The sequence below is a fragment of the Aethalodelphis obliquidens genome, unplaced genomic scaffold, assembly GCF_003676395.1.
Source record: "Aethalodelphis obliquidens isolate GAN/ISIS:26980383/991018 unplaced genomic scaffold, ASM367639v1 scaffold2, whole genome shotgun sequence".
Lineage (NCBI taxonomy): Eukaryota > Metazoa > Chordata > Mammalia > Artiodactyla > Delphinidae > Aethalodelphis > Aethalodelphis obliquidens.
In genome coordinates this window covers 26,572,651-26,588,546 of record NW_020837946.1, presented here as the reverse complement: position 1 = coordinate 26,588,546, position 15,896 = coordinate 26,572,651, and the positions used below count along the sequence as shown (strand labels likewise).

Here is a 15,896-nt window from a genome sequence, read left to right as displayed (position 1 = left end):
TTATTATCATTTACTACACCTAGTTTTTCTCCTAATTCTTTTAAGATACCATTTTTAACATTTACCTCTTTAATCTATCTGGAATGTATTTATGTTCATCCGTCTTAAATTTATTTTAATGTGCTGTATGAGATACAGATCTCATTTTATTTTTCCAAAAAGTCATTACTTAATGCCACTGATTACAGGAAAAACTTAGTTGTTTAAAGCATTAACTCTGAGAGAGACTGTTTGGATTTGAATCCTGCCTCTACTACTACTCAACTGTGATTTGGGAAAAGCTAGTCAAGGAGAAAATAATCATAATACCTACCTTACAGGGTTGTACAGATTAAAACAATTTACACATACAAAGCCTTTCAACTAGTACTGTACTGGCATATAAGGAATGCTTCATAAGAATTGTTTATTGTTATTTATTGGCTAGGCTATCTTTTCCACACTAATAGGAAATATCACTCTTATCGTATAATGAATCCTTGGGTTTGTCTCTAGGCTTTTTTTATTTAGTTCCCTTGGCTTCCATGGGCATCACAATGTTTTAATGATTATACCTTTATATTTCGATATCTGACACCTCCTTATTGATCTTTTAAAAGTTTTATTGACTATTCAACATTTTCATTCTGAGATAAACTTCAGAATAACTTTGTTCCAAAAGAAGAACGATTCTGGGATTCTGATTAGAATTACATTATAAGTTCTCCAAAGAAGATATACAGATTGCCAACAAACACATGAAAGGATGCTCAACATCACTAAAGAAATGCAAATCAAAACTACAATGAGGTATCACCTCACACGGGTCAGAATGGCCATCATCAAAAAATCTAGAAACAATAAATGCTGGAGAGGATGTGGAGAAAAGGGAACCCTCTTGCACTGTTGCTGGGAATGTAAATTGATACAGCCACTATGGAGAACAGTATGGAGGTTCCTTAAAAAACTAAAAAAAAGAACTACCATATGACCCAGCAATCCCACTACTGGGCATATACTCTGAGAAAACCATAATTCAAAAAGAGACATGTACCACAATGTTCATTGCAGCACTATTTACAATAGCCAGGACATGGAAGCAACCTAAGTGTCCATCAATAGATGAATGGATAAAGAAGACATGGCACATATACTCAATGGAATATCACTCAGCCATAAAAAGAAACGAAATTGAGTTATTTGTAGTGAGGTGGATGGACCTAGAGACTGTCATACAGAGAAGTAAGTCAGAAAGAGAAAAACAAATACCATATGCTAACACATATATATGGAATCTAAAAAAAAAAAAAGGGTTCTGAAGAACCTAGGGGCAGGACAGGTATAAAGATGCAGACGTAGCGAATGGACTTGAGGACATGGGGAGGGGGAAGGGTAAGCTCAGACGAAGTGAGAGAGTGGCACTGATACATATATACACACTACCAAATGTAAAACATATAGCTAGTGGGAAGCAGCCACATAGCACAGGGAGATCAGCTCAGTGCATTGTGACCACCTGGAGGGGTGGGATAGGGAGGTTGGGAGGGAGACGCAAGAGGGAGGAGATATGGGGATATATGTATACGTATAGCTGATTCACTTTGTTAAACAGCAGCAACTAATACAATAATGTAAAGCAATAATAGTCCAATAAAGATGTTAAAAGAAATTACATTTTAAGTACTAGGCATACACCCTGAGAAAACCATAATTCAAAAAGACACAGGCACCCCAATGTTCATTGCAGCACTATTTACAATAGCCAGGTCATGGAAGCAACCTAAATGCCCATCGACAGATGAATGGATAAAGAAGATGTGGTACATATATACAATGGAATATTACCCAGCCATAAAAAGGAACGAAATTGGGTCATTTATAGAGACGTGGATGGACCTAGAGACTGTCATACAGAGTGAAGTAAGTCAGAAAGAGAAAAACAAATATCGTATATTAACGCATATATGTGGAATCTAGAAAAATGGTACAGATGAACCAGGTTGCAAGGCAGAAATAGAGACACAGATGTAGAGAACAAATGTATGGACATCAAGGGGGGAAAGTTGGGGGGTGGTGTGGTGTGATGATTGGGAGATTGGAATTGACATTTATACACTAATATGTATAAAATAGATAACTAATAAGAACCTGCTGTATAAAAATAAATAAATAAAATTTTGAAAAAAGAATTACATTATAAGTTAATTTGGAAAAAATGACATCTTAAGCTACCATATTCTGACAGGAACAGGGTATTTCTCTCCATATAAGCATATACTCATGTTCCTCTGTAAACTTTTGAAGTTTTCTTCATGTAATTCCTTGTTAGGTTTAATCCTAGATATTTTATATTTTCATTGTCAATATGTCTAGGATAATTTATTCTTTTACAAATTCTAATAGGTTATTACTGGTATTTGTAAAGGCTACTTAATTTTATAAGTTTATTAAAAATCTGCTACCTTTCAGAACTCTAATTCTAACAGGCATTCAGTTGATTCTTGAGTTTTTGAGGGAGATGATGATTTCATCTGGAAATAATTTATCTTGTGTGACGTTTTGATGTTGAGATTTTAGCTTTGTAGATAGTGAAAATACGCTGATGTATTTTCTTTCTTTTTATGATTTATTCCCAGCATAGACAATGTCTCCACCCCCCATTCAGAGTTTCATTATAATTTTTCAAGTTTTATTTTGTAATTTTAGTGTTTTATTTAAAATTCTTGGAACCAAGTAGAATTTATTCTGATACATGATATGAAATGAGTGTATAAACAAACTTTCCCCCCAAAAGACTAACATTACTGTTCATTCTCCACTTTCTTATTGATTTACAGTTCTTCCTTTATATAATAAAGAAGAAGCTATGTAGTCTGTTTCATGGATCTACTTTCCTAAATGTAAGCAAAATAGAATCTATGCTAATGATTATAGATTTTTGTCATGTTTCCATATGTGGTTGGGCTAGATTCAATATTTTTTCCAGCAATTCCTTTTCCATTTTCCCATTAATTCTTCCCAATGGGCTTTACAACTATTTTATGTTAACCAAATTCTTTTAGAACTTCAAGTTATATTGAACGTTGCATTAAACATAAATCAAAAGTCAGAACTGATATCCTAATTATTCTTACCATCCAGCAGTGCTGTACCCCCATGTTTATTTAAATTTCCTTTTATATTTATCAATAATATTTCATAATTCTCATTCAATAAGTATCCTGTTAGGATTACTCCTGTGTATTTTCTATTTGTATGTGTGTGATTTGTGAAAAGTGAATATTAAAAATTAAGGATTTACATTCATTCCTTTGTTAAATTTTACTTCCTTAGCAAAAGTAATAAGTATACGAAAGATATAAAAGGTATATAAAGTACCAAGATTTGTAAATGACATACCAGGTGATGGAGATATGATACAGTCTCCTACAAATTTATTTTCAGAAAGATCTCCTTTTATTTCAGTCTTTTTTAACAATGTTTCAAGGTGAAAATGAAGAGGCACATCTAGAAAAATAAAGCAAAAAAAATGTTTTCAGTGAAATCACTCTTTACAGACTCCAATATTAAGACTTAGAAAAATAAGCCAAAGCTTGAAAAGTCATAACTATTAGAAGTGGCAAACTATTCTTTCCAAGCGTGTTGTTAGCAGTATTTTGGAAATTACTGATTATATGTAAAATAAACAACACTAACAATGAACAATTTCATAAACTAAGATGAACAAATATAAATATTAAATACTATTTGCAGATGAAACAAAGGTCTTTAATAAAATATAGAGCCAAACCTGCCTGACTCTAAATCCATTCCACCCCACCCCTACAAACTCTGCATTTGAAATAAAGTTTCCAAAAGACATAATTACATGATTTTAATTACTTGAGGGAAAACCACTATAATTCAGATGCAACCTTTTATGAAAATGCTGTTTCACATTCCCTTAGTTTACTAGTATTATGAATCACAAAATGGAATCTACTTTTACAAAGATCAAAACATATTGACAAACTAGTTCTCTTCTTTTAAACAGAGACTTAGGAGAGTCGTTCAATTCACTATGTTTATATTCCATATTCACAACCAAAAGAGGAGCTAAATAAATAAAATAGATGTGCTTCACATTTATTAACTAAAGGGTATTTTCTTCAGTCAAGAATGCAAAAACAATCATTTTAAAAAGCATTCAACAGACACCTAAACTTTTTCCTAAGAAACATAAAGAAATATTTTATAAAGCAGCTGATTTATTCAAAGTTTTGCTACAGAAAGAAGGTATTCATTTTTAAGAAAACTAATTATGAATGCATAAATAAGGATAGACCCAGGAAGGGTCTCAATTTTAAACAAGTATTTCTCCATCAAAAGGTGTATTTTAATGGCAGATCCATACTCAAGTGTGGAAAAATTTTTCTACACAAAAAAATGGGTTCATAAATATCACTTGGAGACTCTCCCAAGGGTCAGATGTAAGGTGGATTTCAATGCTATCACTATACTATGACCATAATAAAACTATATGACAAAATGAAAATAAGAATACAAATTAAATATGCTACTTAAACATTTCAGGATTCTGATATTTCCAATTATCAAAACATAAGTTTTTCCAATGAAATATCACTTAACTTTTATATGGAGTATCGCCTATTCTACCACTGTTGTTCTTGAGTTGTGGGAAAACATGACATAACTAGGGAAGGTGCTTGGTCTACCCATATACCTTCCTTAGAACCCACACTGTGACCTGTGGGCTTTTTATTAAAATTTCATAACACTTTATTACACTTATTAGTTTATATTTCAGTTGTCAAACTAGAATGCAAGTACCTTGAGGGATTTATTTGTATTTATACTCCTACCACCTACTTAATACCTAGTATACAGCAGGTATTCAGATTTTTATTAAATGAACACAAGAAGAAATGGATAACCCTAAGTAGTAGGTAAGGAAGCTAATCTTAACTTATTAGATGTGACATAGTAGGACGAAAGATTATTTATGCCAGCTCTTAGGTTTTTGTTATCAGAGAAACAAATTTACTAATAAGAAAACAGAAAGGCAGTAAAGAGTATGGTTAGGAGTGTGGCTCTGGAGAATGACCACCTCAGATCAAATCCTGTCTCCATCATTTACTAGCTGTGTACTATGGATGAGTAATTTAACATCTCTAAGCCTCAATGTTCTTATATGTAAGATAAAGAGGACAATAATATCTATCCTCATGGGGTTGCTGCAAGCATCAAACAAGAAAATGTAATGTGCTTATAGGACCCAGTGTATGCTAAGACCAAATGTTAGCTGTGTTATTGTTATATATATTATTTTTTCTTTCTATTATTAAGGTTTCCTCAAGGATGGAGTAAAATAGTTCCTACCAGGAACTTACTTCAAAGTATGGTGTGTAGCTAAGAAACCACTGTAATACTGGTAAAAACCAAACTAACATTCAGGGCAGGAATAGGTACAAGAAATAGTGCTTTACAAAGAGGAGCAGTCCCTGGATGATTAGAACCAAAAGCTGAAAAGGAAACAAAAGCCCATTTGAGATATCTTCCCATAAAGAGAGGAACCTGAGATAACCAGTGTGAAGAATGTTTGCTTTTTTACCCTAAATATTTACTTCAGTTCCAATGTAGGTAAGATTGGAAACATTCGAACAGAAGACAGAACTGGAAAGAAACTTAAAGCCATCTTAGGGATATAGGGATGCAATGCCTCATCTGCTCGGTTGTATATTACAGGTATTTTTGAGGTTCAGAAGTTGACTATGTCTAAAGATGGACAATTTTCTTCTCTCAGAGAAATTCAATGCTGATTATAGATGGAGGAATACTACATGGCAGGGAAAACTCCATGCAAAACAACACATTAGAAAACGAACTCTGACTTACTGAGAAACATTTCAACAGCACAGCCATGTTATCAATAACATGCTAAAAATTTAACATCAAAAGGAGATCAAAAGCTAAAAATTTCCCAAAGTAAGTCAAAATGGTTTCCAAGGAATTAAAAAATCAACCTAGGGCTTCCCTGGTGGTGCAGTGGTTGAGAGTCCGCCTGCCGATGCAGGGGACACGGGTTCGTGCCCCAGTCCGGGAAGATCCCACATGCCGCGGAGCGGCTAGGCCCGTGAGCCATGGCCGCTGAGCCTGCGCGTCTGGAGCCTGTGCTCCGCAACGGGAGAGGCCACAACAGTGAGAGGCCCGCGTACCGCAAAAAAAAAAAAAAAAATCAACCGAAAGATAGAACATTAATTCAGCATGTGACTAGATTAATTTCTCTATGAAAACTGTTTAGCTGTAATATCCAGTGACAACTGATAAAAGTTTATCAGATTCCTTGTATTTACAGGATTAGATTTCACCATAAAAAAGTCAGTTACTTAGAAATTTTTTAAAAGGAATCTTACCTGATGGCAATGATAGAACGGAATGGAAAGAAGAATCTAACTCTGATACATGTTCTGTTAATATTTGAGACTTTGAATTGTGTTCACAGCTGCTCCAAATTGAAGATGATTGCAGGCAAGGCATTTGTGTAGTATTTAAAAACCTTGTTTCTTTTGAAGGCAAAGTCTGCAAGGAAAAAAAAATAAAGAGTTCATTTTTGTTGAAAAGCTAATCAGAGAGAATATAACAGTTATAGTACAATATCTGAATGACACCAGCAATAAGTCCTGGATCACTAAATCACCTTGGGGAGAGTGCTTTACAATGACCTAGACTAAGTGATAGAAGCAAAGATATAGAAGGCCATGAGTGTGATGAGATTTGACAAGTCCCTTTTCAGTCCTTCAAAATGAAGAGTAAAGTCTGTGAAAATGGGTCTTTCTCCCATCTTAAGAAATCATAAAAAAGAGAAATGAGTTTGAACAACTTTAGGTCACAAGAAAATGGTTACACTCCAGATTAGTGAAAAATATGACAGTGAGCGGGTACTATGTTATGATTAAGAACTGTGCATACAGTTGACCCTTAAACAGAGGTTTGAACTGTGCAGGTCCACTTATAAGTGGGTTTCTTTCACTAAATAGGCACTATAGTATTACATGATCTGTGGTTGGCCGAATCCTCGGATGCTGAACCACAGATAGGGAGGAAGGCCAACTGACTGTAAAGTTATACATAGATTTTTTACTGAGTAGGGGTTGACGCCCCTAACCCTCACCTTGTTCCAGGGTCAACTGTACTGTTTTCCTCCTTCTAATCTGTTATAACCAATGAGTGAAATTAGAGTCTGCCTTAAATTATAATGTGAGACAATATCTACACTGCAATAACAGTGAAGTACTATGAAGACATATGTATTACATATTTACATTAAGTAAAATTGAATTGAAAATATTAAAAAAGATATGTATAAAATATGCAATATGGGGCTTCCCTGGTGGCGCAGTGGTTGAGAGTCCACCTGCCGATGCAGGGGACACGGGTTTGTGCCCCGGTCCGGGAAGATCCCACATGCCGCGGAGCGGCTAGGCCCGTGAGCCATGGCCGCTGAGCCTGCGCGTCCGGAGCCTGTGCTCCGCAACAGGAGAGGCCACAACAGTGAGAGGCCCGCGTACCGCAAAAAAAAAATAATAATAATAAAATAAAATATGCAATATGTTACATGAGTTTGAGTTTAAGATAAAGATTTCAATCAGAAATCTCATGAAAACCATGTTGCTAAATCAAAAAATTATGTTGCTACATTTAAAAAATACATATTCTGTTTAAATGTTGGATTTTAAAATTATTTTTTTCTGGCTATAAGATTAGTATACAACCAATGTAAAAAATCTATAAAATAGAGAAAATATTTTAAAAGTTAATGGAGTTCACCTGTGTTCCTTCTGTCATTCTTACCTCCACCTACTACAATAACATTAGGACTCATTTTTTTAATGGAAATTATATTTAAAATACTTATAATAACTGAGAATTTTGGATGCTATTTTTTAAAAAATTATTTTATAAACTTACATTAAGTTTATCACTTTCTTGAGTTTGAGTTTCCTGGCTAACTGGCATTTTCTGTGTTTCCACAGCACCTTGGTCATGGCCACATCTCCCATAGCATTTAACTAGATTTCCTCTGGACCGTGAGCTCCTTGAAGGTTGGACTATAATTTGTTCAATCCTGTATTCCCAGAACCTGACACAGTCCTTAACATATGGTTGAAACTTGAATGCTGACCAAATGAATTTTATCTCATTTGCTTTTAACAAATTTAGGTGAATAGAACTTTTCAAATACATGTGTGCCTGAGACTATTTCATTGGGGAAAAAATAGTCCCTGTTAATATATGCTAAAATTTATCATGTAATGACTTCTTTTTATATTCCACTGGCCAAGACTTATGTCAGCTAGTCATACCCAGCTGCAAGGAAGGCTAGGAAATGCAGTCATTATGCCGGGTAGTCAAGTAAATTGATGATTTTTATAAGAAGATATAACATGTGGTATGTGATTATAAAGATGTGAGTTATTTCTAACATTTATTCTAATAATGTTATATGTATATATCTATGGGAACAGTTGCTGTTTCTTACCTTTACAAGATGCACTGGTACTTTTGACTCACTCTAGAATTATTTGTTCTTTTGTGATGTAGTTCAAAAAGATATAAGGAACAATTATATAAAATTACAAAGAAAATGTGCTAACCTCTCTTTTTTCATGTATGGCTAGAACATTATGAATAAAAGTTGATAAAATCTGAATATTTACCATATAATTAGTTTTCTCTTGCAATTTTTCCAAATCCAGGAAACCCATTAGCCAATTTGAAACTATCCTAAATAAATATGGAGACAAGTGAGGGGCATCTAGGAAAAGGCCTTTTTTCCCCTTCAGAGAAAGTGAAGCCCAGGAGGCTGAAAAGGAATGGATGGAGAAATAAGAGAAAAATCTGGAGATTCTTGCCAATAAAAATTCAAATGTCTAGAGGGTGTGATCAACAATACCATATGCTGCATAAGATTCAAGCAAAGTAAAGCCTGAAAAGTATCCATTACATGTAACTTTAATAATGAAACATTTCATATATACAAAAGAGTATATAATTTATAAGGAAGGTATAAAATAATGTTTAAAAAGGACCTATACTCACCATCCTACTTTAAGAAACAGAACAACACCAATACTTTGATGACTTCTCTTGCTATCCTGGCCCCATGAGCCTGTGGCAGAGATTGCTACTTTCTTTCCAGTATCTGTGTTCTCCTCCCTGTTCTAAAACTCTTGATTTTCAGCTGGGCACATTTCTCAAGCTTCCTTGCATCTAAAAATTACTAAATTCTAGCCAGAACACCATGAGAAGTCACGTGTGCAACATTTAGAAACTGACCTTAAGAAGGTCACTTAGCCCTCCATACTTCCACCTGTGATGGTGAGCCACCATAATCTTGTGAGTGAGGGTAATGCTCAAAAAATTAAACAAAAAGGCAGCAGGAGCCTGGTTCCTAGATAACCATGTAGAGCATGGTTGTCATGCCTAGAATATTTTCAATCTGTTTCAAAACAAAGAAATAAACTTACATCTTGCTTACATCACTATTTGGGATTTCTGTCAAATGCAGCTAAACCTATACCTTAACTAATACAATGTGCCTCCTCAGTCATATTTTTCTCTCACATTTCCAGGAGTAACTGCTATCCTGAATTTTAATTTTATCATTTCCTTGTTTTTTCTTTATAGTTTTTCTACAAAAGTATATGTAATCCTATATAATTTACTATTTAAATTCCTATGCTTTAAAAATGTAAATACACAGAATAATGCTAGATGTATTTTCCTGCTTTATTACTCAACATTATGTGCATGCAATTAATCATTCTACTGTATATAAATACCTAGATTGTTTCTAGTGTTTTACCATTATGAACAATGATAGTATGGATATTATTACATTTGTCTCCTGGCACATGGGTGTAAGATTCTCTAGAGTACACTGCTAGAAATGGAATTGCTGGGTTATACAAACGCATGAACACACATACTCAACTTCACTAGATAAAATATTGTATTACCAAGTAGTTACAACTAATTTACACTCCAACAGAGCAGATTTTAGTTCTCACTGCTTCAGATTCATACCAACAAGGGTACTGTCGGAATTCTTATTTTTGCCAATTTGAGACCATACAAATATCTCATGGTTGAAATTTGTATTGCTCTGTTTACTGTTTAAGTTGACCTCATTTTCATACCTATAATTGGCCAATTTTCCTTCTTTTGGGGAATACATGTTTTGATGATTTTTCTATTGAGATGTCTTTTTCTTATTGATTTTTTAAGTTCTCTTTATATACTCTTGAAAGTTACAAATCCTTTGTAGGTTCTATGTATTGCTCCCTGTCTGAGCTTCTCTTTGCACTTTTTTTGTGTCTTTTGATCAACAGACATTCTTAACTTAAATGTTTCCTTTATATATAGTTTGCACTTCTTTGTATCTTGATGAGGAAATCTTTTGAATCTTGATGAGGAAACCCTACCTTTAAGTCATAAAGATATTCTTCCACTTTTTTTTTAATAAGAGTTTTATTGTTTTGCCTTTTGCAATTAGGTCTTTGTTTAAAATTGATTTCTTTGTGCAAGATGTGAGATAGGGATCCAAACTCATTTTTTTTTTTCATCTAAATGGATCACCAATTGACTTAACGTCTTTTACTAAACAGTTAGTTCATCCTCTCCCAACCAATCTACAAAGCTGCCTGTTATATACCACATTCCATACATGTCTGGGACTGTTTCAGGGATTTCTAACACTCTACCATTTGTGCCTGTGCTAATAACCAATGCCTTAATTATTGCATCTTTTAAATAAATCTTGACACTTTTTTTTTTTTTTTTTTTTTTTTGCGGTACGCGGGCCTCTCACTGTTGCGGCCTCTCCCGCTGCGGAGCACAGGCTCCGGACGCGCAGGCTCAGCGGCCATGGCTCACGGGCCTAGCCGCTCCGCGGCATGTGGGATCTTCCCGGACCGGGGCACAAATCCGTGTCACCTGCATCAGCAGGCGGACTCCCAACCACTGCGCCACCAGGGAAGCCCAAATCTTGACATTTGATAGTGTAAGTTTCTCCACCTTGTTCCTCAGGGGTGTCTTGGCTGTTATTCTTGTTTTTCACTCCTCTGTATATATTTTTTTATTGAGGTATAGTTGATTTATAATATTATATAAGTTTCAGAAATACAACCTAGTGGTTCACAGTTTTTAAAGGCTGTACTCCATCTTCTGAATAATTTTTTAAAATAGCTTAATTTCCATTAAAAACCTGTAGAATTTTGTTTAAAAATACACTGAATTTGTAAATCAATTGGAAGATTTTTGAGATTTTAAAAATTTTGGTATTATGATTAAAGGTCATCCATCCATGAATATGGTGTATCTCTTCATTTATTTAGGTCTTTAATTTCTTTCAATAAAACTTTGTAAATTTCTTCTCTAAAAGTCTTTACATATTTTGTTAGATGTATTCCTAGGTACCATCATATTTATTGTTTCATGTAAAAGGAATTGAAAAATACAATTGACATATACTGAACATGTCCCACAACTCTGCTAAACTTTCTTATTCAAATAATATTACTTGTTGTTTCTTTTAGCTTTCTATTAACCAAACATATTATCTAAAAGTCATGACAGTTTAGTTTCTTTCATTCAGTCCTAAAACCTTTATTTATTATTATTTATAAGGTTCCAACCATGCTAGATAGTCTCACCAGTTCAATAATGAACAGAAATGACCAAAGGACATATTGTTTTGTCCCTCATTATAAAGGAAATGCTTTTAATTTTTTATAATTAAGAATAATAAGGGTGAAGAATGATTGTAGTTTTTTTGGTATATTCTTTATCAGAATGTATGCCTACTTTGCCAAAAGTATTCTTTTAAGTATATTAATGTTGAACTTAATCATACACTTTTTGTGAACCTATTGAAATGATTACTTGGCTTTTCTTCTTTAATCTAATTATGTGGTTATTACATTAACAAATTTTTAAATGTCAAAGCAACCTTCGATTCTTCTTGAGGAAAATGCTAGGGGTTTATCAATTTCTTTGCAAAGAACCAGCAACTAGATTTATTTTCTATATTGTATCAATATATGGAAATTCATTGCATATGTATGTTTCTATGTTTCACTGATTCCTATTGTTTATTAGGATAGATAAAATATTTTGTCATATTTTTCCCCTCAGTTAACTTAAACTTATACATTCTTTTCTTTTCTTTTAGTGGTTTTCCTAGAGATTACAATGAATCCTTAAGTTATGGCTTTTAGAGTATAAAACAAATCATTCTTTTTACCACTTCCCTGAAAACAATGGGACATTAGAAGACTTTAACTCCATTTACTCTCCTCTTTGTTATTGTTGTAAGGCATTTTAATCCCATATATAAAGCTCTACATTATATTACTGTTATTATTTTCATTGTCAACATTTAAATTACCCATATATTTATCTTTTCCATTGTTCTTAGCTTCTTTCTACAATTCTGTTTCCATCTGGGATCATGTTCCTTCTCCCTTTGCTATTATTATGTGTAGATTTGCTGTCAACAAATTCTTTCCATTTTTACTTATCTGAAACCTTTGTATATCATCATTTTTGAAGGATATTTTTGTGGATATAGAATTCTAGCATTTTTTTTCTTTCAGCATTTTAAGAATATTTGCATTTTTATCTGGCTTCCATTGTTTCTATTGAGTAGTTAAGTCTTATGGTTGCCCTCATTTGAAGGTAATGTGTCTTTTTTTACCCTGACTGCTTTTAATATTTTCTGTCTTCACTTTTTAGCAGGCTTACTATAATACATCTTGATGTAATTTCTATGTATTTGTTATTTTTGAGGTTCACAGAATTTCTTGAATCTATGGGTTGATGTCCTGTTTTAGTTTAGGAAATACTCTCTATTATTATCTGTTCAAATGTTATTTCTGTCCTATTCTCTCTCCTTTCTTCTAGAGTCTAATAACATATATGGTTAATTTTTTTCACTGATTTACAGTTCTCTAATTCTGTTTCTGTATTTTTAAAATTCTGTTTTATCTCTGTGCTTCTATTTGAGTATTTTATATTAATAAGTCTTTTAGTTCATTAATCATATCTTATGCTCCATCTAATTTGTAGTTAAACTCATCATCTGGTGAAGTATTAATTTCACATGTTATATTTTGAGTTTGAGAATGTTCATATGACTCTATTTTTAAAAAATAGATTCCAAATATCTGGTAAAATAATCTGTCTTTTTCCACTTGTTCTCTATTTTTTCAACATATTAATCACAGCCATTTTAAAGATCTTGGCTATTAAATCCAATTATCAGAATCACTTGATGGTTTGTCACTATTGTCTGTTTTTCTCTCTTGAAGGCTGGTCATATGGTCCTGTCTTTTGGGATGCCTAGTAATTTTTGATTGAATGCCAGATCGTATTTTTTAAAAAATCATAAAGACTCCAAATGATGTAATCTTTCTCCATAGAGGGTTCTCTTTCCCTACTGCTAAGCAGATAAACAGCAGGTTTCTCTCCTTTCATCTATTCAGGGAGTGCACTCAGTTAAGCTTGGGTTACCGCCCTACTATGGTTTTCTATATCTGATTTGTTCCTGGCCCTTCAAGGTTTTCAGCTAAGTGTTTGGTGTATTTTACAGAATTTCCCCTGATCATTCAGACCTTAAGAAAAAAAAATCTTAAGAGTATACTGAGGAGTGCCACACTGCTTTAAAGGGGTTTTTGTCATTGATGTTTTTTTTAAGCCTCCTGTTCTCTGCAGCCCAGGTATTTAGCAAATGTTATGAGGAAAACATTGGTCAAAAATGTTCTGAAGTGATAAATGGCCATGTGCTTCAGGTCTCCCAAAACACACCCAACAGCATCCCCCATACCTATCATCTATTAGCATCTGAACCAAATTTGAAAATTTCTGCCAAAGCTCCAGGGCAAAAGTGGTTGCAGGAGCCAGCTATCCTAGGTGTTTCCCTCTCTGAAGACATATGCTACATCTTCTCCTCTAACCTTTATATTTGTTCATTTCTCTTCATATCTTACAATTCTTTTTTCTCTCTGTATTTCATTTTATATAATTTCATTGAGATCTATTTTCTAACCGCCAATTCTCTCTTTAGTTTTATCTACCTATTTCTTAATCATATTACTAATTTTCTGATTTATTTTCCTTAAACATATAAACTTACTTAATTTTGCATTCTGTATATGATAACTGCAGTAGCTGAAGTTATTTTTGTAAGGATGTGTGTGTGTGGGGGGGTGGGAGTTTGTTTTTGCTGACTTTCTTGATGTTGCTTTGTTGCTGTGTCTGATTTTATATTTTTTTAAAATTAGGAATTCACATTTATTGGAATTTTATTCAGGGGAATCCTAGGGGAAACTATTGAGAGTTCATTCCCCTAGAAAGGATATACATTTATTTCTTCCAGCCATCTGGAACAGCTAACCATTTTAAAATGCAATTCTTGTCTTTTTTTTAATTAATTAATTTGTTTGTTGTTTATTTCTGGCTGTGTTGGGTCTTCATTGCTGCGCATGGGCTTTCTCTAGGTGCTGCAAGCAGGGGCTACTCTTTGTTGCGGTACATGGGCTTCTCATTGTTGTGGCCTCTCCTGTTGTGGAGCACGGGCTCCAGGAGCATGAGCTTCAGTAGTTGTGGCACGTGGGCTCAGTAGTTGTGGCTCGCAGGCTCTAAAGGGCAGGCTCAGTAGCTGTGGCACATGGGTTCAGCCACTCTGCAGCATGTGGGAATCTTCCTGGGCCAGGGCTCAAACCCGTGGCCCCCGCATTGGTAGGCAGATTCTTAACCACTGCACCATCAGGGAAGCCCACAATACTTGTCTTTTCAAGTAAAACTCTTAGGTAGAATGATTTCAGACTTTAAAGATGTAAAAGGCCTGACGTGTCATTACAAATTCTATGCAGAAAATCTATTTTCCATTTTTCAGCCAGAGCCCAAGGCAAAGAAAGGCAAGTTCTTTACATTGCTGTTCAGCAGGTCTGAGTTCCAGTTCATGCACTCACAAAGTGAGTAGCATTGAAGGCTCTTGGCTTTATGCAGAATCTTTTAATATGTCTCCTCACACCTCCTGGATTCTAGGCTTTGCCTCCAGTCTCTATCAAGACTATTAAACAAAAATTTCTACTTCTCTTTCTCCTTTCTTTCCTTCCTTTTTAATTCTGAGGATTTCCACTTTTTGAGCCAGGTTAGGCATTCACTGTAAAAAATATTCTTATGACATAATCACCTCTGCCTCCTTCACAGCCCTTAACAGAGTACCTTTACACACAGTAGATGTTCGGAAATTATTTGTTGAAAGAAGGAAGGAATAATGAGCAAACTTAATTCAAAAGACCAAATTAATTGTGAATTTAATTTCACTAAGCTTAGCAAAAAGTTTAAAGCAATTTCCTCAAATGTAGTTTCTCAATGGGAAAAGATGGTTTTTAAAATAAACTTTTAGATTCTCTAAGAGCCCAGCAAAAGTGAGGTAACCCTTTTTCTATAGTTTTATAGCAGCAATGAATTTTTCCATTAAAATTGGTTAAAGGAGTAGTCATAATATACATTGTATCATTTACAACAAAGAAAATAAATTTGTGTAGCAATTTTTCAATTCATGATGTAGTCGATACCTTTCATTAACTTGTTCACTTTTTCATAAGCAATATATTTTTACTTTATACGAAAATGTCTTGCATAATTTAACAAATGATAATAAAGTTATTTAAAATTCAAAAAAAATTTGATACTTTACATTCTAATACTTTGTATCCAGAAGCTTTCCTAAGATAATTATCCCACCATATTACTGGAATCAAAAGTTCAGCATTGGATCTGGCTAAGTGACGTAATTAAAAAGTCACTTTGACCTTTAAAAAACTGTTTCAATAAAATGCTTTTGTTGG

The 15,896-nt window shown here is 33.9% G+C and overlaps 1 protein-coding gene across 13 annotated transcripts in view; it reads right to left on the bottom strand.

The window, feature by feature from the left end:
- KANSL1L (KAT8 regulatory NSL complex subunit 1 like) overlaps positions 1 to 15,896 on the bottom strand; it is a 146,065-nt gene that overhangs the window by 18,640 nt on the left and 111,529 nt on the right. For all 13 annotated transcript variants that reach the window (XM_027122469.1, XM_027122493.1, XM_027122494.1 and 10 more), the window contains 2 exons: positions 6,393 to 6,558; positions 3,379 to 3,486 (listed from right to left, as the gene is read on the bottom strand). In XM_027122469.1, coding sequence (XP_026978270.1) covers positions 3,379 to 3,486; positions 6,393 to 6,558 — 274 coding nt within the window. The remainder of the gene's footprint in view (positions 1 to 3,378; positions 3,487 to 6,392; positions 6,559 to 15,896) is intronic.